Source organism: Rattus norvegicus, chromosome 4 (assembly GCF_036323735.1).
Source record: "Rattus norvegicus strain BN/NHsdMcwi chromosome 4, GRCr8, whole genome shotgun sequence".
Lineage (NCBI taxonomy): Eukaryota > Metazoa > Chordata > Mammalia > Rodentia > Muridae > Rattus > Rattus norvegicus.
In genome coordinates, this window is record NC_086022.1 from 103,450,411 (window position 1) to 103,474,951 (window position 24,541).

The 24,541-nt window shown below is 37.9% G+C and overlaps 1 protein-coding gene and 1 gene segment (V, D, J or C); both read right to left on the reverse strand.

The window, feature by feature from the left end:
- Positions 1-13,390: 13,390 nt before the first annotated feature.
- LOC134486676 (ARL14 effector protein-like) lies at positions 13,391-13,651 on the reverse strand. Its single transcript, XM_063286877.1, has one exon. The coding sequence runs from the start codon at positions 13,649-13,651 to the stop codon at positions 13,391-13,393; it is 261 nt and encodes an 86-aa protein (XP_063142947.1).
- A 4,183-nt stretch (positions 13,652-17,834) lies between these two features.
- On the reverse strand, positions 17,835-18,529 carry LOC134486886 (immunoglobulin kappa variable 4-1-like). The segment is given in 2 exon segments: positions 17,835-18,244; positions 18,438-18,529. Coding segments are annotated over 2 exon segments (471 nt in total).
- Between the last annotated feature and the right edge of the window lie 6,012 nt (positions 18,530-24,541).

Sequence of the window (24,541 nt, forward strand, 5' to 3'; positions counted from 1 at the left end):
TTTGCAAACTGGTACAACAACTCTGGAAATCAGTCTGTTGTTTGTTCAGAAAATTGGACATTGTACTACCTGAGAACAAGCTATATCACTACTGGTCATATATCCAAATGATTCTCCAACATACAACATAGACATTTCCTCTACTATGATCATAGCAGCCTTATTTATAATAGCCTGGGGCTGGAAAGAACACAGACCCCTTCAACAGAGGAATGGATACAGAAAATGTGGTAGTCTACTCAGCTATCAAAAACAATGACTTCAATGAATTTCATACGCATATGGATGGAACTGGAAAATATTATCCTGAGTAAAGTAACCCAATCAGAAACACACACACACAAACACACACACACACACACACACACACACATTGTATGCAAAATCACAAATTACCCAATATACAATCCACAGACCACATGAAGCACAAGAAGAAGGACAATCAAAGTGTGAATGCTTCAGTTCTTCTTAAAAGGAGAACAAAAATATTCATTGGAGGAGTTATGGAGACAAATTTTGATGCAGAAACTGAAGGAATGGCCATTTACAGCATGCCCCACCTGGAGATCCACCCCGTATATACATACATGCATAGAGAGAGAGCCACCAAAACTAGACAATATTGATGAAGCCAAGAAGTACATACTGACAAGAGTCTGATGTAGCCTTTTCCTGAGAGTCTCAGCCAGAATGTGACAAATACAGAGGCGAATGCTAGCATCAAACTACTGAACTGAGAACAGGGTCCCTATTGGAGGAGTTAGAGAAAGGATTGAAGGAGCTGAAGCTGTTTGCAACCGCATAACAACAATACTACTAACCAACCTGAGCTCCCAGGGATTAAACCACCATTCAAAGAGTACATGTGGACAGACCCATAGCACCAGCTGCAAATGCAATGGAGGATGGCCTTCTTTGGCCACCAATGGGAGGAGAAGCTCGTAGTCCTGTCAATGCTGGACTCCACCTGTGTAGTGTAAAGTCAGGGTGGGGAGGTGGGGAGGGGTGGTGGTTGAGGAGTGGGAATAACCTTATAGTAGAAGGGGAAGATGATGGGAGACAGAGTTTATGGTCATCAAACTGGGAAGGGAACATCATTTGAAATGTAAACAAAAATATCCAAATAAAAGTCTTCTCAATTTATTGTGCATGAAGGTATAGTAGGTACGGTTAGCAAGAAGGAAATAAAAATTATGGTATATGTGAAAAAGAAAATGCAAATTAATGAAGGGGATAGAATTTCTCAACTGTTGTTGTTTCCTTACATGAAGGGTAAGGTTTCTGCAGTAGGAAGTATAGGAGCTTTTGACAGTACTGGAAACCATGTGGTCTAACAAACAATGCTTAATGATCATAGCCTCATATTGATGCTATAAATGAATGGTGTTAACATAGAAGCTTTGGTGGATACAGGAGCTAGTGTTAACTTACTTTCTTAAATTGTATTGGAATCCAGATTGACCACTTCAGACAGGTTACACATTATATAAATTGTTGTTATCACAAATAAGACAAAGTGTAAATGGATTACAAGTGTGGGATCAGAAGGGCAAACAGGGAAGTTGAGACCTTATTTGGTTGACATAACAATCAATTTATGGGCAAGGGATCTTTTTCATTGATGGGGTACTCAAAATAATATCCATAAAAGTCAAGGAAAAGCAAATGAGGAAATTAGAGGTAGATGTTCCCAGGAAAGGTATTGATACAGGTGATAGAAAACCATCACAAGCTGTACCTATGGCCAGAAAACAGAACATCACAGGAATTGAGTTTCCAAATTTATAAAAGAGGCCACTGATGATATATCAGCAGCCTTGTCCCCAAGATGGTTATAGAACCAACCTCTCTGATGAGAACAGTGGTCCATAACAAAAGAAAAATTGTAGGCACTAAGACAACTGGTATAAGAGCAGGGGGATGCTCAATATACAGAAGAACCTACCAGCTCATGGAATTTCTTTAAGAAGATATTAGGTATGTGGGGGATGACAACTGGTTTAAGAGCAGTTAATAAGGTAATTCAACCAATCGGTCATTCGCAGCCTGGACTTCCTTTACCATATTTGTTACCAAGACCTAGAATAATAATTGACTTGAAAGATTGTTTTTTCTCAATACCCTAGCATGAGAAACATAGAGAAAGTTTTGCCTTCTCAGTATCTACTTTGACACATAGCCATTCACTAAAGAGATACCACTGGAAGGTCCTTCCACAGGGAGTGTAAAATATTCCAACTATATGTCAACATTTTATGCAAAATCTCTTAGAAACTATTTGTAAGCAATTTCCTCAATTTGTCATTTATCATTATAGGGAAGACATGCTGTAGGCTGATTCTGACTATGGTGTTTTAGAGAATATTTTTAAGGTAACACAAAGAATTCTATCGTGCTAGTAGTTACAGAAAAAAATGAGAAATCCATTTAATTATTTGGGTTATAAAATCAGTCAACAAAAATTTGGCTATGAAAGGTACAGTTCCATAGTGAAAAATGGCAAACTCTTAATGATTTTTCAAAAATAAATGGGTATTAATTGGATTACAAATAATACCCATTTGGCTGAGGTCTACAATTGGATTAAGTTTATATGAATTAAGTAATTTGTTTCAGCCATTACAAGAAGATTCTAATTTAAACATTGAAAAATATCTGATAAAAGAGATAATTCTTGTAGAACAAAACCTGCAAGAGGCATACGTGGATGGAAGTGACCTATGCTTGATTGTATTCTTGCCATTTTACATTCAACTCATTGTTTACTGCCCTCCTTATTCAAAGGGAAGACAGTATTATGGGATGTATTTTCTTATACCATAAAGAAAGCAAAAACCTGAAGATGTGTATAGTAAAGATTGCTGAATTGATTATTAAAGAGAGAGTAAGCACTTCTTACAAATGATTATGCCATTATGGATGATTAGTGAGGATTAGTAAAAACCTTGCAGTAAATTCTTGGGAAGATTTATCACAAATATACATAAAGCAAGTGTGTGGAAAAATTTATCACAAATATTCATAAATCACTTCATAAAAAAATAATTGGATTCTTCTACAACTAGTAAAGAGCACACAAATTCCACAGACACCAACATTTTTACTTATGCAGACCAAATAGGGATGGCAGGTTTTAAGTCAGAAAAAATAAGCAAGGTGTTCAAAATCCATACATATTGGTTCAAAAATCAGAATTGTATACTATCCTTATGGTATTGTTAGATTATTCTGAACCCCTTAACAAAATTACTGATTCTTTATATGTAGAAAGAGTTGTGCATATAGAGATTGCTGAATTTGTACCTGATTCCTGAGAATTAATTTTATTAATTTTGTTATTTATTAAACAATTCATCAGATGTTGAAATTATTCATCACTCTTTCTTCTATTAGTTTGAGTGTATCTGATTTGATGTGGAGGTCCTTGATCCACTTGGACTTGAGCTTTGTACAGAGCGATAAGAATGGATTGATTTGCATTCTTCTACATGCTGACCTCCAGTTGAAACATCATTTGCTGAAAATGCTATATTTTTTCCATTGGATAATTTTAGCTCCTTTGTCAAAGATCAAGTTACCATAAGTGTGTGGGTTCATTTCTGGGTCTTCAGTTCTATTCCACTGATCTACTTCACTGTCCCTGTACTGATATCATACAGTTTTCATCACTATTGCTCTGTAATACTGCTTGAGGTCAGGGATGGTGATTCTGCCAGATGTTCTTTTATTGAAGGGGATTGTTTTTGCTCTCCTGCCTTTGTTATTATTCCAAATGAGGTAGCAAATCACTATTTCTAACTCTGTAAGAAATGAATTGGAATTTTGTAGATTGCTTTTGGCAAAGTGGCCATTTTTAACTCTATTTTAAATCTGTCAACCCATGAGCATGGGAGATCTTCACATTTTCTGAGACCTTCAATTTCTTTCTTCATACACTTATTGCTTTTGTCACACAGCTATTTCACTTTCTTGGATAAAGTCACACTGAGGTATTTCATGTTATTTGTGACTACTGTAAATGGTATAATCTCCCAAATTTCTTCCTAAGTGTGTTTATCCTTTGAGTAGAGGAAGATTTCTGATTTGAGTTAATTTTATACCTGGTCATTTTGAACTTCTTTATCAGGCTTAGTAGTTCTCTTGTGGAACTTTTGGTGTCACTGAAGTATACTATCATGTCATCTGATAATAGTGATTTTTTTTGCCTTCTTTTCTTATTTGTATCCCTTTGACCTCCTTTTGTTGTCTGATCATTCTGGCTAGGACATTGAGAACTATGTTGAATAAGTAGGGAGCAAGTGGGCAGCCATGACTAATCCCTGATTTTAATGGAATTGTTTCAAGTTTCTCTCCTTTCAGTTTGATCTTGGCTACTTGTTTGCTGTGTATTGCTCTTACTATGTTTAGATATGGGCCTTGAATTGCTGATCTTTCCAAGACTTTTAACATGAAGTGTTATTGAATTTTGTCAAATGCATTTTCAGCATCTAATGAGGTGAATATGTGATTTTTTTTTCCTTTGGTTTTCTTTACATTGTGGAATATGTTGATGGTTTTCTGTATATTGAACTATCCCTGAATCCCTGAGATGAAGCCTACTTGACCATGTTGGATGTTCTTTTGATGTGCTGTTGTGTTCAATTTGCAAGAATTTTATTGAGTATATTTGCCTTGATATTTATAATGAAAATTGGTCTGAAGTTTGCTTTCTTTGTTGGGTCTTTGTGTGGTTTAAGTGTAAGTGTAATTGTGGCTTCATAGAAGTAATTGGGTAATGTTCCTTCTGTTTTTATTTTGCTGAATAGTTTGGACAGTATGGGTATTAGGTCTTCTATGAAGGTCTGATAGAATTCTCCACTATACCCATCTGGCCCTGGGTTTGTTTGTTTGTTTGTTTTGTCTTTTGGGGGTTTTTTTTTGTTGTTGTTGTTGTTGCTTTTGGTTTTTTTTTTTTTTTAGTTCAGAGACTTTTAATAACTACTTCTGTATTTTCAGGAGCTATGGTATTGTTTAGATGGTTTATCTGACCCAGATTTAACTTTGGTAGCTGGTATCTCTCTAGAAAACTGTTCGTTTCCTCCAAATTTTTTAGTTTTGTTGAGTATAGGCTTTTAGTAGGATTGATGATTTTTTTTAATTTCCTCAGATTCTGCTGTTACAGCTCCCTTTTCATTTCTCATTTTGCTAACTTTGATATACTCTCCATTTGATAAATTCTCCATGGCAACTTGAGCAGAGTTAGTCTAGCCATCCGGCCCAGAATTTGGAAGGCTTTTTCCTGTGGAGTAGTTACATTCAAAATAAGAAATGACCCATCACGACTTAGGCAATATGGGACATTTAAATTTCTAGATATCTTCTCTTCATCCACACTGTAGGCCAAGGCCTGGCAGAAGGTGGCGTTTCTTAATGATTATCATACCAAAAATTATTCAGTCTTTTTGCTATTCCATACCTTCTCAGAGACCATCACTAGGAAGGGGAGGTCGGGGGGAGTTAGACTTTGGGAGTTTCTGTTATAAATTTTAACATTTATGTTACATTTAGAAAATTGCTGACGAGATTGTGAGCTAATATCTATCAAGCATATCTGAATTAGACAATCGGTGTTGAAGTACCTGTTCTACATGTGTCTAGCAAATAAGGATAACACATTGTAGCTTAAAGGCAGTAACAAAAACAAGGCTAAATGTACATTTATGGCAGTGATCTTTAACTTTTTACTGTATAGAAATCATTATTTACCAAGGCAGAATAAAATAAAACCTTATAAGTGACTTTGACAGGTTGTACTCTTAAAGGCAGAAAACTGGGGACTCCCCATAACAAAGATGGCACCAAAGCAATAGTCACCTGACTGCCCTTATCTAACATGGCTCTGAAGCAATAGCATAACAAAATCTTATCTTGTTATACCTTAAAATGGAGCTGTATTTTGGCTGTGAGCCTCTGCCTCTGTATTTTTCATATCTGGCTGAAACTCTCAGGAGACAGCTGTATCAGGCTCCTGTCAGCATGCAATTGTTGGCATCAGCAATGTTGTCTGGGTTTGGTAGCTGTTTGTATATGGCCTGATCCTTGTGTGGGGTAAGCTCCGAATTTCATTCAGATTCTGATCCAAACTTTGCAAATATCCTCCTATGAATATTTTTTTCTCTTCCAAAAGGACTGAAGCATCCACACTTTGGTCATCCTTCCTTTTGAGCTTCATGTGGTCTATGGATTGTATCTTGGGTAATACAAGCTTTTGGGCTAATATCCACTTATCAGTGAGTGCATATCATGTGTAGGTTCTTTTGTGATTGGGTTACATCAATCAAGACTGTATTTTCTACTTCCATCCATTTGCCTATGAATTTGATGAAGTCATTGTTTTTGAAAGCTGAGTAGTACTCCATAGTGAAAATGTACCACATTTTCTGTATTCACTCCTCTGTTGAGGGTCATCTGGGTTCTTTTCAGCTTCTGGCTATTATACATAATGCTGCTATGAACATAATGGAGCATGTGTCCTTGTTACATGTTGGAGCATGTTTTGGGTATATGCCCAGGAGTGGTTAAGTTGGATCCTCAGGTAGTACTAAATCTAATTTTCTGAGGAACCTCCAGACTGATTTCCAGAGAGGTTGTACCAGCTTACAATCCCACCAGCAATGAATGAATGTCCTTCTTTCTCCACATCATCAACATCATCTGTTGTCACTTGAGTTTTTGATCTTAGCTATTCTGACTGGTTTGAGGTGGAACCTTAGGGTTGTTTTGACTTGCATTTCCCTGATGACTAAGGATGTTGAACATTACCTAATGTTGAACATTAGGTGCTTTTCCACCATTTGATACTCTTCAGTTGAGAATTCTTTATTTATCTCTCTATCCCATTTTTAATAGTGTTCTTTGATTCTCTGGAGTCTAACTAATTGAGTTCTTTGTATATATTTAATATTAGCTCTCTATCAAATGTAGGATTGGTAAAGATCTTTTGCCTATCTATTGGTTACCATTTTGTCCTAATGACAGTGTCGTTTGCCTTACAGAAGCTTTGCAATTTTATGAGGTGCCTTTGGTCTATCCTTGATCTTAGAGCATAAGCCATTCTTGTTCTGTTCAGAAAAAAAATTTTCCAGTGCCCATGTGTTCCAGGCACTTCTCGGCCTTTTCTTCTATTAGTTTCAGTGTATCTGGTTTTATGTGGAGGTCCTTGATCCACTTTGACATAAGCATTGTACAGAACAATAAGAATGGATCGATTTGCATTCATCTATATGCTGACCACCATTGCAGGAGTTAGAGAAAGGGTTGAAGAAGGTGAAAGAATTTGCAACCCTATAAGAACAACAATACCAATTATCCAGAGCTCCCATGGACTAAAACACCTTCCAAAGAGTACACATGAACAGACCCATGGCTAAAGCTGCAAATGTAGCAGAGGATGGCCTTGTTGGGCACCATTTGGAGGAGGGGAATGTCAGAGAGGGGAGATAGGAAGGGGTGGGTGGAAGGGGGAGGGGAGACCATAGAGGGTTTATAAAAAGGAATCCAGGAAATGGGTGGTGGCTATGGGAGCATTCCTTCTGCTCAGCAGAGCAGCATATTTGTCGGTGGAACAAACTACAGAGCAGTGACTGAACTAGCATTCTCTCTGTCTCCTAGCAACTCCACTCAGGTGAGAGAGAGAACAAGTGATCTCTGGGCATGGAACACATAAGTGCCTGCAACAACTCAGCAAAGCAGAGTACCAGGCAGGCAGGAGAGGTCAGGAATTGGAAGTAGAGAGCAAGTGGTGAGAGAATGAGGGGGTAGGGTCTCCAGATCGCTAGTTGCTGGTGAGTTGTAAGAGTGCCTTTAACTGTCCATATAGAGTTATTGTTTGTGGATAATGGGGTTGAATTTAGCCTATAAATTAGACCAGGAGGCATGACAATGAATATATTCCCTCTGGATGAGAGTAGGATAGGAGCTAGAGATTTGTCTGTACCAGCATCCAGAGGACAAAGGCAGTAGTTAAGGCAGCTGCTAGGTCAGTTCCTCAGGTCTTCACCTGAGCTCTTGACCAGCTGTGGGACTCAGAGCCCTAGAGAGAATGATTTACCTAAGCTTACAATTTTTTTGAGTAGGCAGAGAGAACTATTCCCAGAAATTGAGAGAGGGTCACCCAGGCCTAGTGGTCCTGGAATGAAGGATCAGTGAGAAGGCCAGGCATGACTCAAGGACAACAGAGGGTGATTGCCCTCTCTTCAAAAGCCCTCCATTGGAACCAGGGGTCATTTATGCTGACCACTGGAGGGAGGGAGGGAGCTTACCAATGCACAGGTCTAGTGAACTATATGATGGTTGCAAAGTCGACGTGGCAGCAAGAGATGTGAACCTGCAAGTTTCTTTATTTTTTTTTTAGGATTTCATTTTTATATGCGAGTACACTGTGAATCCCTTCAGAACAACAAGTGAGGGCACTGGATTTTGTTACAGATGTTTGTGAGCCACCATGGGGTTGCTGGGAATTGCTCTTAACCACTGAGCCATCTTACCAGCGTACTAAGAACCTGCAAGTTTCTAACTCTGAGTCTCAGCATCAATGTTGTCTTCAATAAGAAAGAAAGAAAGTCAGACAGATAGAAAGAAGGAAAGAAAGAAAGAAAGAAAGAAAGAAAGAAAGAAAGAAAGAAAGAAAGAGAGAAAGAAAGAAAGGACAAATGAACCAGGGATATGTTTGTAGAGACACAGTATGGTGAGGTAGAAGGGGGGTGCCTCTGCAGGCCCCTTGCTGAGGCATCCCTTCCCGCTAAGGTACCTGCCACATGATGATAAAGTACAGAATAGAGTTTATTTGGGACATGGTAAAGCATACTACAGTATAGTATAGAATAGATTTTATTTAGGCATGGGAAAGGGAGTTGAGGGAACAGAGATAGAAAAAGGCAGAATGTGTGTGTATGTGTGTGTGTGTGTGTGTGTGTGTGTGTGTGTGTGTGTGTGTTTGCATGTGAGTGGGAACATGTGTATGTCACATGGAAGTAGGTGGAAGACTAGGGATTGGAAGTATGTTAGTTGAAGGGAAAGGTGGTGATAGAAAGAAGAAACAAGGTAAATAAAGATTGTCAAAATTCGTGATATACTTTTAATGTATTTGTTTTATGAAACTCAACTTTATATATTCAAATTAATAATGTTAACACAAATGACACCTTGAGGTAAACTGCTGGGAGTCCAAAAGTGAGGGAGAGCTCTCACAGCTGAGCTAAGCATAAGCCAAGTTCTCTTCTGTATCCTCATGTGGGAATATAACAGAGGCTCTTGATTTAGCCCATGGAGACGCATGTTGGAACTTTTCATTCCAGAATATAAGATAATAAATTTTTCATGTTCAATACACAGAATTTAAACATGAGAAATCTAAAAAATTACAAATATATCTACTTCTTTTTGTCATAAGGATCTTTCAATTCAAAGGATCTGCTCATTAATGTTCTCCCAAACTTTATATCAGTTAGGCATAGCAGCTGTACACAGAAGGGGAAGTGTGTAGGTCAAGAGATATGTGATACAGGCAGGTGGTTAGAATATCAGAGGAGGTTTGTGTATGAGGCTGAAACAATGTGGGAGGATAAGAGTTATGCTGCAGACAGTAATAAATAGCTGGGTCTTCAGCCTGCATGTTGCTAATGATGAGAGTAAAATCTGTCCCAGATCAACTGCCTGTGAAGCAATCAGGGACCCCAGTGCACCAGTTGGATGCCCAGTAGATAAGCAGTTTAAGAGACTGCCCTAGTTTCTGTTGGTAACAGGCTACAGCAGTACCCACATTCTGACTGGCCTTGTAGCCCATGGTAACCCTGTCTCCTATTGATGTGGACATAAATGTGAGAGACTGGGTCATCACAGTGTTCCCATCAACACCTGTAATCAGAAATAGTTAGTGAGTATACACTTATAAACACAAAGAATTCCTGATACAAACCTTGAAATCTAAAATGTCTTTTCTAATGACATTTTCTGCATACTATTAGCTTCCTATCAGAAATAACCACTGCTCTACAAATCAATTATTTTTAAAATATAATACTTTTAAATGTCTCAACAGACAATGACAGAAGAAAGAATATGAAGATCTGAGTATGTGACACCATCTTTTTTTTTTCATCTTTATTAACTTGAGTATTTCTTATTTACATTTTGATTGTTATTCCCCTTTCCGGTTTCTGGGCCAACATCCCCCTAACCCTACCCCTCCCTTTCTTTATGGGTGTTTCCCTCCCCATGCTCGCCCCATTACCGCCCTCCCCCCCAACAATCACATTCACTGGGGGTTCAGTCTTGGCAGGACCAAGGGCTTCCCCTTCCACTGGTGCTCTTACTAGCCTATTCATTGCTATGTATGCAGTTGGAGTCCAGGGTCAGTCCATGTATATAGTCTTTGGGTGGTGGCTTAGTCCCTGGAAGCTCTGGTTGGTTGGCATTGTTGTTCATATGGGGTCTCAAGTCCCTTCAAGCTCTTTCTAAGTCCTTCTTAGATTCAGTCCTTTCTAAGACTTCAATGGGGGGTCCCATTCTCAGTTCAGTGGTTTAATGATGGCATTCACCTATGTATTCTGGCTCTGATGTGACACCATCTTGATGTCCATGCTGGTCTTATGCAAGTTAGATGTCATTGCAAAGCTCTGGTTTATAAATCATGGGCAGCTGGGCTGGCCTCTAGGGACCTATGCAATTTAGTTATCAAATAAGGAAATAAATTACCTTGATCCAGGTGTTTGAGTGAATCTATGTCAAATCAACAGCCAAAATTCGTATCAAAGATAGGAAGGAATCACAGGAAATGAATTCAACATACAAGCTCAAGGACCAACCTAGAGCTTCAAACCATGAGTATTTAGATGTTCTCATGACAGGCTTCCATGAAAATATCATCCTGAATGAGGTAACCCAATCACAAAAACACACATGGTATGCACCCAGCGATAAGTGGATATTAGCCCAAAATCTTGAATTACCCAAGATACAATCCAAAGACCACATGAAACTCAAGAAGAAAGATGGCCAAATGGCGGATGCTTCACTCCTTCTTAAAAAGAGGAACAAAATATCTATAGGAGGGTAAAGGGGGGCAATGTTTAGAGCAGAAACTGAAAGAACAGGCATTCAGAGCCTGTGCCACCAAAACTAGATAAGATAGATGAAGCTAAGAAATGCATGCTGACAGGAACTGGATATAGATCTCTCCTGAGAGAAACAGCCAGAACATGTTGAATACAGAGGCAAATGCTAGCAGCAACCACTGAAATGAGAACTGGACTTCCATTGGAGGAAGTAGAGAAAGGATCGAAAGAGCTAACGGAAAGCAAAGAGTCATAAGCACAAAAATGCCAACCAACCAGAGCTTCCAGGGACTAAACCACTACACAAAGACCATACATGGACTGACCCATGGCTCTAACTGCATATGTAGCAAAGGATAGCCTTGCTGGGTACCAATGGGAGAAGCCTGTGGTCCTGCCAAGGTTGCACCCCCAGTATAGGAGATTGTTGGGGGTGGGGTGGGTGGGGAGAGGAACGCTCTTATAGAAAGAGAGGGGAGGGGTTTGGGGGCTTATGGACAGGAAACCAGGAAAGGGAATAACATTAGAAAAGTAAATAAGAAATACCCAATTTTAAAAAAAGGAATAAATTCAACAGGTGAGTTTTACAGAAATAATAGTAAACCTACCTTTGATTCAATCGTAAGAAAACAATAAATCCTGTGCAACAACATCAAAATAAACAAGGGAAGTGGAATTAAAAAAAAGGAAAGAAAGAAGATAAAGGGGAAGGGGAGGGAAGAGGAAAGAAAGAAGAGGATGGAGGAAGTAAGAAGGAATATTGAATTGAAGAGGAAAGAGAAATGTGGAAAGGAAAGAAGGAATGGAGAAAATTTTAAAAGGAAAGATATTTTTCCCACTTTCAACACTTCACTTTTATTTAAAACAAGGTTTGTAGTGGTTTAAAATAGTACTAAGTTACTAAGTCCCAGTGTTTAAACACTTCCCTTCATTACACATTTAATGTAACTTAGAGAAGTGCTTTTTAAACATGGCACCCAGGCCTGTGACATCAGCATCATCTGGGAATTTCTTTCAAATGTAAATTGAGTCACAGTAACCAGCTTAAGTTATTGGCTGAGGATTTGAGAACCTTCCAGATAATGAACATAAGAGAAACTCTAACTTAAGATAGGGAAAAGTAATAAGTTTGGTGTTAGAGAGATGGTTCAGACATTTAAAGCACTTACTGCTCTTGCAAAGGACCTGGGTTTGGTTCAAGTGGTTCATAAAGCCAGTAACACAAGCTTCAAAGAAGCCAACATCTCTGGCCTCTGCAGGCATGTGCACTGATGTACAAGAACTCTCTTTCACACACACACACACACACACACACACACACACACACACACACACACACACACACAAAGAGAGAGAGAGAGAGAGAGAGAGAGAGAGAGAGAGTTTCCAGACACCTGCTACATTATATCATCACAAAGACAACCACATTATGCTTTCAGACAGCTGTTCAACCATACATCCAACTAGCCATCATGCAAGCCACAGAATATCATTTAAGGCTAACTTTTTTTTAAGTCGTGAAATACAGATCTTGTAAGGAAATGTGTTAATCACTAGCTTTTAGTCTTTGCTTCTCAATTCAGTCAACTAATATATAATTTAGTAAAATATAAATGCTTAGTAGTAAAAATATTATCATCACTAAATTTAAGTTTAACATCAAAATATAAACAATAAAAAATAAGACTAAATATGTACATTACAAATGTACAAGTTTCGTTTACTTAGGAATATATAACATTCTAAGAAAGACATACATTTGATAACAGCTTTCAGATGCAGAGTTGTGCAAATCTTAAAATTATGGTGGTCTCAACCAGACACCCTGTGAAAGGAGTGGTGACCTCAAGACAGAGAGTTCTGCTAATGAGAAATGAGCATCCACTCTTGCAGCCTTTGGTCACAAGCTGAGGAACCTGAGAGGGTCTACACAATTACCGTCCATTCTACATCCATCTGTAGCTTGAGAGAATATTTTGCCTAAACACTAACACTTGTCCAGGAGAAAGAAGTTTGACAAAAAATATATATAATTTATTTATATATAGTCATACATACATTTATGAATACATGTATGTTTGTGTGTGTATGTGTAAGAAACAGAAGCCAAGCATGATGCAATATACCGAAATTAATACAACTTGTGAAGCTAAGGCAGGACAATTGTCATAAGTTAAATGCCAGCCTGAGCTACAGAATAGACCCTTTCTCAAAATCTCAAAACAAACAAGCACACATGCACTCACGCATCAGAGAGAGAGAGAGAGAGAGAGAGAGAGAGAATATAGGTATATCTCCTAATCAGGAACAAAAAATGGCAGGGTGCTGATGACCTCACCAGACTCTATGATGATGGCATCATTGACCCAGCACAAGTTGCACTGGCACTCTGGCCCATACTTGTTGGAGTTGCACTTGGGACCTGGGTAGAAGCATCCCAGGCAGTTCTTCTCTAGACTGTCACACAGGTCCACATCGTTACACAGCAGCCTGGTGTTTTTGTCGTACTTATTCATCGCCTTGTACTTCACAGAAAAATATCCATTCATCTTCAACATCAGTGCTTTCTTTTTCAGGCTGCCTTGTCTCAAGGTTAAAATCTGCCACGTGAAGTCTATGGTTCTGAACTGTTAATCACTTTAGCTGCCGTTCGATCGGTTGCTGCTGGTCACCAGCCAGCCTTGCCAACCTAACAGGATAAACTCCAGAACTAGCTTTCCTTGAGCATAAGAAGACAGCAGCAATGGTACTCTCACAAGTATCACTGAAGAAACACATTTACTATGTGTCATAAATATTTTAAAAGGAAAGGTTTAGGGGTGGAGACTCCGCTTAGTGTTTAAAAGTACTTGCTTCTCTTATAAAAGACTGCACACACATTGCACACATGTATACAAACATGCATGCATACATAAATAGATACATACATAAATACATGCGTGCATGCATTACTTCAGATTGAGATGTGAGCCCTGAGCTTCTGCTCTAGCTACCAAGTCTTCCACCAGCTGCCTTCTTTCTGCTTTCCAGGATTTTAACCCTCTGAAAGTCCAAATGTATCCTCTCTTAATAAATAGCTTTGCTCATGGTGTATATCACACCAATAGAAAAGTAGTTAATAAAAAGGTATAATCCATGATGGTATATTATACTTGTAAGATGATATACACAAAACATGAACAGGTATATGTTTTATATAATACTATCATGTGCTACTGTATCCATGGGCTTCAAAACCAATTGGTCAGTTTGTTTTTAAGGAATACATACAGTATTTATTAGCATAATGTTTACATGGGACTTTGGATTTCCCACTAATAAATATTAAATTTACTCACAATTATGACATAAAAGCCTTTGAGGTAGAGACAATCATTACAAAGCATACTTCTTTAGTATGGTATGAGATTTCTGGATTGCCACATTTGAGAGTAGACAAGGAGAGTTCAGAGTGATATGTGACCCATGAGGAAGAAGCATGGGATGGACAAATGACTTAGAAACAAAACTATTACATATACCATCTCATTTATAAATCTTAGATTTTAAGCATAATCATATAAATATAAACACAATTGTAGTGTGTATAAGGGAAACTAGGAAAGGGAAGAAAATTTAGGGGAAAACCATGGAACAGAGAGAAAGATGTATCTTAGTTAGGACTACTATTGCAATGATGAAATATCATGACTAACGAAGAACATATTCTTCTTATACTAACAGATAACATCATTGAGGGAAGTCAGAGCAGGAGCTGAAACAGAGCAAGAACCCAAAGGTGGGAGCTGACCAGAAGCCATGGAGGAATGCTGCTTATTGTCTTCCCTCTGATGGCTTGCTCAGTGTGCTTTGTTGTAGAACTCAGGTCCAATACCAAAGCCTGTCCCTACCAACAATGGGCCGGATCCTCCCCCATAAAAAGGGAATTAAGAAAATTCTCTATAGGTCTGCCCAGAGTCTCGTTATATTGAGACATTTCTTTTTTTTAATGTTTTAATTTTTAATTTATATGAATACATTATTAATGTCATCAGAAACAACAAAAAGGGCATTGAATCCTATTAGAGATGGCCGTGAGCCACTGTAAGTTTGCTGGAAATTGACCTCAAGACCTCTCTTGACCACTGAGCCATGTCTCCAGCCTGAGATATTTCTTCAGTTAACATTTCCCACACTCAGATGATTCTAAATTGTGCCAAGATAACATAAAAATGCATTGTGTGTAGGGTATAAATGTGGTTTATATATCAAAATCTTGAAAGAAATTGCTGTTATGAAACACAACATGATGTATTATGAGTATATGTCAGTACAATTGACTCTTTTAGCAAGAACAGAAGATAAGGAGCAAAGTTGGTAGATAAATGACAACTGAGGCTCTACTGCGACCTGTGTGTTCTGTCCACATCCCAAGTACATGGAGACCATGAGATTTAGGCAGGTGAATGTGCTTCTGTTTCACTCTCTACTTATTCAGTGGCAACTTGAAGTATACATTGCTGTCTAATGCATGTACTTTTATATGACACAACTCATCAAGATTACTCTAAGTACTTTTGTTATTTTAAAAAGAACTGAGACACTAATGCATTTTATAATTAGGTAATAGTTGTTCAAGAGTAACGTCAGAAATTCAATACAGAAAAATGAGGTCATTGTTGAAATTTAAAGATCGTCTATTGAAGAATTTGGAGGGAGCTGGACTCTCAGAAGTGTAGACAATCCTGAGAGCTCAGGAGAGACAGGCAATACTGCTCACATTTCTGGCCCAAGAGGAACCTAACTAGTGACCTCTGGATATAGAAATATAGGAGCAATCAGCAGCAGGAACCTTCTCGTTTCTGCCTGCACCAGAACTGAACTCAACTGGTCCCACAGCTTTCTGCATGCAAATCCCTTGGGGAAAAGAGCTGGACTCTCAGAAGTGCAGACAATCCTCAGAGCTCAGAGGAGAAACCTAAGTCTGCCCACATTCCTGACCCAAAAGTAACCCACCTAGTGTGCCCTGTACCATCTGGGCACAGGGACATAGAAGCAGTCAGGGGCAGGATACTTCAGGTTTCTGCCTGCACTAAGAGCAGAGAGCCAGTCTTCAGGAGCACCAAGTCATCTGAGAGCAGAGGTAAGATGAACGCCTGTGCTCCAAGTGAGCTGCCTGGAGGTTTAAAGTCACACAAGCCCAGGTGGCTCCTTGTTCCAAGATCTGGGTGAAAGAAACAGGTCTATAGGAGTACTAACACACAGGCCTAGAGGAGGGTCAAGCCACTGTCAGAGACAGAAAGACAAGCTAACACCAGAGACAACCTGATGACAAAAGTCAAGTGCAGGAAAGTAAGCAACAGAAACCAAGACTACTTGGCATCATCAAAGCCCAGTTCTCCCACAAAAGCAAATATTGGATATTGAAACACAGCATAAAGCAAGACTTGGTTTTAAAATGATATCTCATGATGATAATAGATGAATTTATGAGTGACATAAATAAATCCCTTAAAGAAATAAAAGACAACACAAGTAAACAAGTAGAAGCCCTTAAAAAGGAAAGACAAAAATCCTTTACATAAAGAATTACAGGAAAGCACAACCAAACAGGTAAAGGAATTGAACAAAACCATACAGGATTGAAAAATGCTGATGGAAAAAATAAAGAAATCACACAGGGAGACAACCCTGGAGATAAAAACCCTAGGCAAGAGATAAGGAGACATAGATGCAAGCATCACTAACATAGTATAAGAGATAGAAGAGAGAATCTCAAGGGGCAGAAGATACCATAGAAAACATTGACACAACCATCAAAGATAATGTAAAACAAAAGGCTCCTAACCCAAAACATCCAGGAAATCCAGAACTCAATGAGAAGAACAAACCTAAGGATAAAGGCTTCCAACTTAAAGGGCCAGTAAATATCTTCAACAAAATTACACGAAAAAAAAACTTCTCTAACCTAAAGAAAGAGATGGCCATAAACATAAAAGAAGCCTACAGAACTCCAAATAGATTGGACCAGAAAAAATATTCCTCCTGTCACCTAACAGTCAAAAACACCAAATGCACAAAAGAAAGAATATTAAAAGTAAGGGAAAAAGGTCAAGTAGCATATAAAGGCAGACCTATCAGAATTATACCAGTCTCCTCAACAGAGACTATGAAAGCCAAAATATTCTGAGCAGATATCATACAAACCATAAGAGAACACAAGTGTCAGCACTTGCGTGTGTGTGTGTGTGTGGGCACATGTATATGTTACATGGAAATAGGTGGAAGACGAGGGATACAAAGTATGTTAGTTGAAGGGAAAGGTGGTGATAGAAGAAACAAGGGAACTGTAGATTGTCAAAATTCATGATATAATTTTAATATATTTGTTTAATGAAACTCAATATTATATATCCAAATAAATAAAGTTAACCCAAATGACAACTTGAGGGAAATTGCCAGGAGTCCAAAAGTGAGGGAGAGCTGTCACAGCTGAGCTAAACAAAAGCCAAGTTCTCTTTTGTATCCACATGTGGAAATATAGCAGAGGCTCTTGATTTAGCCCATGGAGACTCATGTTGGAACTTTTCATTCCAGAATAAGATAATAAATTTGTCATGTTCAATACACAGAATTTAAACATAATTTTATAAATTATGAGAGAAATATAAAAAAATTACAAGTGTGTTTACTTCTTTTTGTCATAAGGATCTTCCAATTCAGAGGATGTGCTTATTAATGTTCTCCTAAATTTTGTATCAGTTAGGCATAGCAGCTGTAGGCAGAAGGGGAAGTGCGTAGGTTGAGGAATGTGTAATACAGGCAGGTGGTTAGAATGTCAGAGGAGGTTTGTGTATGAGGCTGAAACACTGTGGGAGGATAGGAGTTATGCTGCAGACAGTAATAAATAGCTGGGTCTTCAGCCTGCATGTTGCTGATGGTGAGAGTGAAATCTGTCCCAGATCCACTGCCTGTGAAGCGATCAGGGACCCCAGTGTCCCGGTTGGATGCCCAGTAGATAAGCCGTTTAGGAGACTGCCCTGTTTTCTGTTGGTACCAGCCTACATTAATACCTACATTCTGACTGGCCTTGCAGCTCATGGTAACCCTGTCTCCTACTGATGTGAACATAGATGTGGGAGACTGGGTCATCACAGTATTCCCATAAACCCCTGTAATCAGAAATAGATAGTGATTATACACTCATACACACAAAGATTTCCTGATACAAACCTTGAAATCTAAAATGTCTTTTCTAATGACATTTTCTGCATACTATTAGCTTCCTAAAGGAAATAGCCACTGCTTTACAAATCAATTACTTTTAAGATATAATAATACTTTTAATAGTTTTAAATGTCTCACCAGACAACCAGAGCAGCAGAAATACGAAGACCTGACTGATTAACTCCATCTTGATGCCCATGCCGATCTTATGCAATTCAGATATCACTGCAAAGGCCTGGTTTATAAATCATGGGCAGCTGGGCTGGCCTCTGGGGACCTATGCAAAGTAGTCATCAAATATCAAATAAGGAAGTAAACTTCCTGGAAACAGGTGTTTAAAAGTATCCACATCAAATCAACAGACAAAAGTACTATCAAAGACAGGAAGTAATTACTGGGAAGAAAATCAACATAGAATCTAAAGGAGCAACTTACAGCTTCCAAACCACAAGTGTTTAGATGTTCTCATGGTAGGTTTCCATTAAAAATCAGTAAGTGAGTTTTACAGAAGTAATAGTACAACTAACTTTGATTCAGTCCGAGAAAACAATAAATCCTGTGCAACAACATTAAAATAAACAAGGGAAGTAGAGTAAAGGAAAGGAAAGAAAGAAAAGAAAGGGGAAGGAGAATGAAAAGGAAAGAAAGAAGAGGATAAAGAACAGGCGAAGGAAGCTTGAATTGAGGAGGTAAGAGAAATTTGGAAAGGAAAGAAGGAATGGAGAAAATGAAAAAAGGAAAAATATTTTAAAAAGAAAGTTGATGACTCAGCTTAGTGTTTAAAACCACATGCTTCTCTTATAAAAGACTCAGGTTTGATTCATTCCAAGCATTCACATGATGATTCTCAAGCATTTATGATTCCAGTTAAGCATATACATGCATACATACATACATACATACATACATAAATACATACAGGCATGCATGCATTCATTCAGTTTGAAATGTGAGCCCTGAAATTCTGCTCTAGCTACCAAGTCTTCCACTTGCTGCCTTCTTTCTGCTTTCCAGGATTCTAACCATCTGAAAGTCCAAACGAATCCGTTCTTAATAAGTTGCTTTGCTCATGGTATTTATCATACCAACAGAAAAGTAGTTAATAAAAAATGCATAAACCATCATGGTATACTATAACTGTAAGAAGATATACACAAAACATGAACAATTGTATGTGCTATATAATACTATCATGTCCTACTGTATCCATGGGCTTCAAAACCAGTTGGTCAGTTTCTTTTTAAGGAATACATATATAGCATTAATTAACATATTATTTACATGGAGCCTTGGATTTCCCACTTACAAATATTAAATTTATTCATAATTATGAGATCAAAGCCTAGAAGGTAGAGACTATCCACACAAAATCATACTTCTTTAGTGTGGTATGAGATTTCAAGATTTCCACATTTGAGAGTAAACAAGGAGGGTTCAGAGTGATATTTATCCCATGAGGAAGAAGCAGGGGATGGACAAATGACTTAGAAACAACATTATTACATTTCATTTCTAAATCTTAGATTTTAAGCAAGTTATATAAACACAATTGTAGTGTGTATAAGGGAAACTAGGAGAGGGAAGAAATTTAGGGGAAAGAAAATATGGAAGAGAGAGAAAGAGGAGGGTAAGGGATGTATTTTAGTTTGGATTATTATTGCAATGATGAAATACCCTGACCAAAGATGGAAGAATTTATTCTTCCTACACTACCAGATAACAACTCATCACTGAGGGAAGTCAGAGCAGGAACTGAAACAGAGCAGGAACCCAGAGGTTGATCTGACCAGAAGCCATGGAGGAGTGCTGCTTATTGGCATCTCTCTGATGGGTTGCTTAGTGGACTTTGTTGGTTTTGGTCTTAGACATTCTAAGTGGTGTGAGGTGGAATCTCAGGAGTGTTCTGATTTGCATGTCCCTAATGACTAAGAATGATGCACATTTTAAGGTACTTCTCAGACATTCAATATTCCTCAGATGAGATTCTTTGTTTAGCTCTGTACCTCATTTTTAACAGAGTTATTTGGCTCTCTGGAGTCTATCTTCTTGAATTCTTTATATATATTGGGTATTAGCCTTCTATCAGATGTAGGATTGTTAAGATCTTCTGCCAATCTGTTGGTTACCCTTTTGTCCTAATGATAGTGTCCTTTGCCTTACAAAAGCTTTTGAGTTTTATGTGGTCTCATTTGTAAATTCTTTATCTTAGAGCATGAGGCATTAGTGTTTTGTTCAGGAAATTTTCCCAGTGTCCATGTGTTCAAGGCTCTTCTTTTATTTTGCTTCTATTGGTTTCAATGGATCCAGTTTTATGTGGAGGTCCTTGACACAATTGGATGGAAGATTTCTTTTTTTATTGGATATATTTCTTTATTTACATTTCAAACATTACTCTCTTTCCTGGTTTCCTGCTATAAGCCCCCTATCCCCTCCCCTTCATAAGGGTGTTCCTCACATCCACCCCTCTACCACCCCCTCCATAGGAAATTTTCTTCACTTCCCATGTGTTTGAGGATCTTCCCCACTATTTCTTCTATTAGTTTGAATGTATCTGGTTTTATGTGGAGGTTCTTGATCTTCTTGGACTTAAGCTTTGCACAAGGTGATAAGAATGGACCAATTTGAGTTCTTCTACAGGTTAACCTCTAGTTGAACCAGCACGATTTGTTGGAAATGCTATCATTTTTTTCTACTGGATGGTTTTAGCTCTTTTTTCAAAGATCAAGGGACTTGGGGTCTGAGTTTATTTCTGGGTCCTCAATTTTAATCCATTGATCTACCTGCCTCTCTCTATACTGGTACCATACAGTTTTTATAACTACTGCTCTGTATGTAATACAGTTTGAGGTCAGGAATACTGATTCTGCCAGAAGTTCTTTTGTTGGTGAGGATAGTTTTAGTTTTCCTGGGTTTTTGGTTATTCCACATGAATTTGCAAATTTCTATTTCTAACTCTGTGACAAATTGAGTTGGAATTTTGAGTAGAATTGCAATGAATCTGTAGATTACTTTTGGCAAAATGGCCAATTTTACCATATTAATTCTGCCAATCCATGAGTATAAAAGGTCTTTCCATCTTCTGAGATTTTCTTCAATTTCTTTCTTCAAAGACTTGAAGTTCTTGTCATTCACATGTTTCACTTGCTTTGTTAGAGTCACACAGAGTTATGTTACATTATTTGGGCCTATTGTGAATGGTGTCAATTCCCTAATTTCTTTCTAAGCCTGTTTACCCTTTGAGTAGAGGAAGACTACTGATTTGTTTGAGTTAATTTTATACCCAGCCACTTTGCTGAAGTTGTTTATCAGACTCAGTAGTTCTCTGGCAGAACTTTGGAGTCACCAAAGTATACTATCATATCATCTGCAAATAGTGATATTTTGACCTCTTCCTTTCACATTTGTATCCCTTTAACCTTCGTTTATTGTCGTATTGCTCTGGTTAGTAGGTCAACTACAATACTGTATAAGTAGGGAGAGAGTGGTCAGCCTTGTTTAGTCCCTGAATTATTTGGGATTGCTTCAAGTTTCTCTCCATATAGTTTGATGTAGCCTACTGGTTTGTGTATAATGCCTTTACTATATTTAGGTATGGGCCTTGAATTACTGATCTTCCCAAGATTTTTAACATGAAGGGGTGGTGAATTTTGTCAAATGATTTCTCAGCATCTGATGAGTTGATCATGAGGTTTTTAATCTTTGAGTGTGTTGCACAGGGGATTGCATTGATAGATTTCCAAATATTGAACCATACCCAATTCCCTGGGATGAACCCAACATGACCATGATGGGTAATTGTTTTGAAGTACTTTTGGATTAAGTTTGCAAGAATTTTATTGAATATTTTCACAAAAATATTCCTAAGACAAATTGGCCAGAAGTTCTCTTTCTTTGTTGGGTCTTTGTATGTTTCAGGTATAGGAATAACTGTGGCTTCATAAAAGGAATTGGGCAATGCTCCTTCAGTTTCTATTTTGTGGAATAGTTTGAACAGTACATGTGTGTGGTCTTCTATGAAATTCTAACAGAATTCTGCACTAAACCTATCTGGTCCTTGGTTTGTTTATTTGGTTTTTGGTTTTTGGTTTTTGGCTTTTTTCCCCTTTTTCTTTTTGTTGTTGTTGTTGTTGTTGTTGTTGTTGTTGTTGTTGTTGTTGTTATTGTTGTTGTTGGGAGACTTTTAATAATCGTTTCTATTTCTTTAGGATTAATGGGACTGTTTGGATAGTTTATCTGATCCTGATTTAAATTTGGTACCTTATACCTGTCTAGAAAACTGTACATTTCACCCAGATTTACCAGGGGTTTTTTTTCTCTTTTTTGCCCATCTTTATTAAATTGGGTATATATAAAAGTCAATATAAAAGTCCTGGAAAGATCAGGAATTCAAGGCCCATATCTAAACACAGAAAAAGCCATATACAGCAAAGCAGTAGCTAACATCAAGCTAAACGGAAAGAAACATGAAGCAATCCTGCTAAAATCAGGGACTAGAGAAGGCTGCCCACTCTCTCCCTACTTATACAATATAGTTCTCGAAGTCCTAGCCAGAGTAATCAGACAACAAAAGGAGGTTAAAGGGATACAAATTGGAAGGGAAGAACTCAAAATATCACTCTTTGCAGATGATATGATAGTATATTTAAGTGACCCCAAAAGTTCCACCAGAGAACTTCTTAACCTGATTAACAACTTCAGCAAAATGTTGGGGTATAAAATTAACTCAAACAAATTAGTAGCCTTCTTCTACTCAAAGGATAAACAGGCTGAAAAAGAAATTAGGGAAATGACATCCTTCACAATAGTCTCAAATAATATAAAATATCTTGAGGTAACTTTAACCAAGCAAGTGAAAGACCTGTATGAAAAGAACTTCAACTCTCTGAAGAAAGAAATTGAAGATCTCAGAAGATGGAAAGATCTCCCATGCTAATGGATTGGCAGGATTAATAGAGTGAACATGACCATTTTGCCAAAAAACAATCTAAAGATTCAATGCAATCTCCATCAAAATTTCTACTCAATTCTTTATAGAGATAGAAAGCGCAGCTTGCAAGTTCATTTGGAATAACAAAGTATCCAGGATAGCAAAACCTATATTCAACAATAAAATACCTTCAGGGGAATCACCATCCCTGACCTCAAGCAGTATTAGAGGGCAATAGTTATAAAAACTGTATAGTATTGATACAGAGACAGGTAGATAGATCAGTGGAACAGAATTGAAGACCCAGAAATGAACCCACATACCTATGGTCACTTTGACAAAGGAGCCAAAACCAACCAATGAATGAAAGATAGCATTTTCAACAAATGGTGCTGGTTCAACTACAGGTCAGCATGTAGAAGAATGCAAATATGTGCATTCTTACTACCCTGTGCAAGGTTTAATTCCAAGTGGATGAACGACCTCTACATCAAACCAGATACACTAAAATTAATAGAAAAAAGTGGGAAAAGAGTCTTAAACACCTGGGCACTGGGAAATTTTCATGAACAAAACACCAATGGCTTATGTTCTACGATCAAGAATAGACAAATGGGACTTCACAAAATTAAAAAGCTTCTGTAAGATAAAGGATACTATAATTAGGCCAAAAGGTCAACCAACAGATTGGGAAAAGGTCTTTACCAATCCAACATCTGATAGAGGGCTTATATCCAAAATATACAAAGAACTCAAGAAGTTAGACCGCAGGGAGACAAATAACCCTATTAAAAAATGGGGTTCAGAACTAAACAAAGAATTCACAGCTGAGGAATGCCGAATGGCTGAGAAACACCTAAAAAAATGTTCAACATCTTTAGTCATAAGGGAAATGCAAATCAAAAGAACCCTGAGATTTCACCTCATACTAGTCAGAATGGCTAAGATCAAAAACTCAGGCGACAACAAATGCTGGCGAGGATGTGGAGAAAGAGGAACACTCCACCATTGTTGGTGGGATTGCAGACTGGTACAACCATTCTGGAAATCAGTCTGGAGGTTCCTCAGAAAATTGGACATTGAACTGCCTGAGGATCCAGCTATACCTCTCTTGGGCATATACCCACAAGATGCCCCAACATATAAAAAAGACATGTTCATAGCAGTCTTATTTATAATAGCCAGAAGGTGGAAAGAATCCAGATGCCCTTCAACAGAGGAATGGATACAGAAAATGTGGTACATCTCCACAATGGAATATTACTCAGCTATCAAAAACAACGACTTTATGAAATTCGTAGGCAAATGGTTGGAA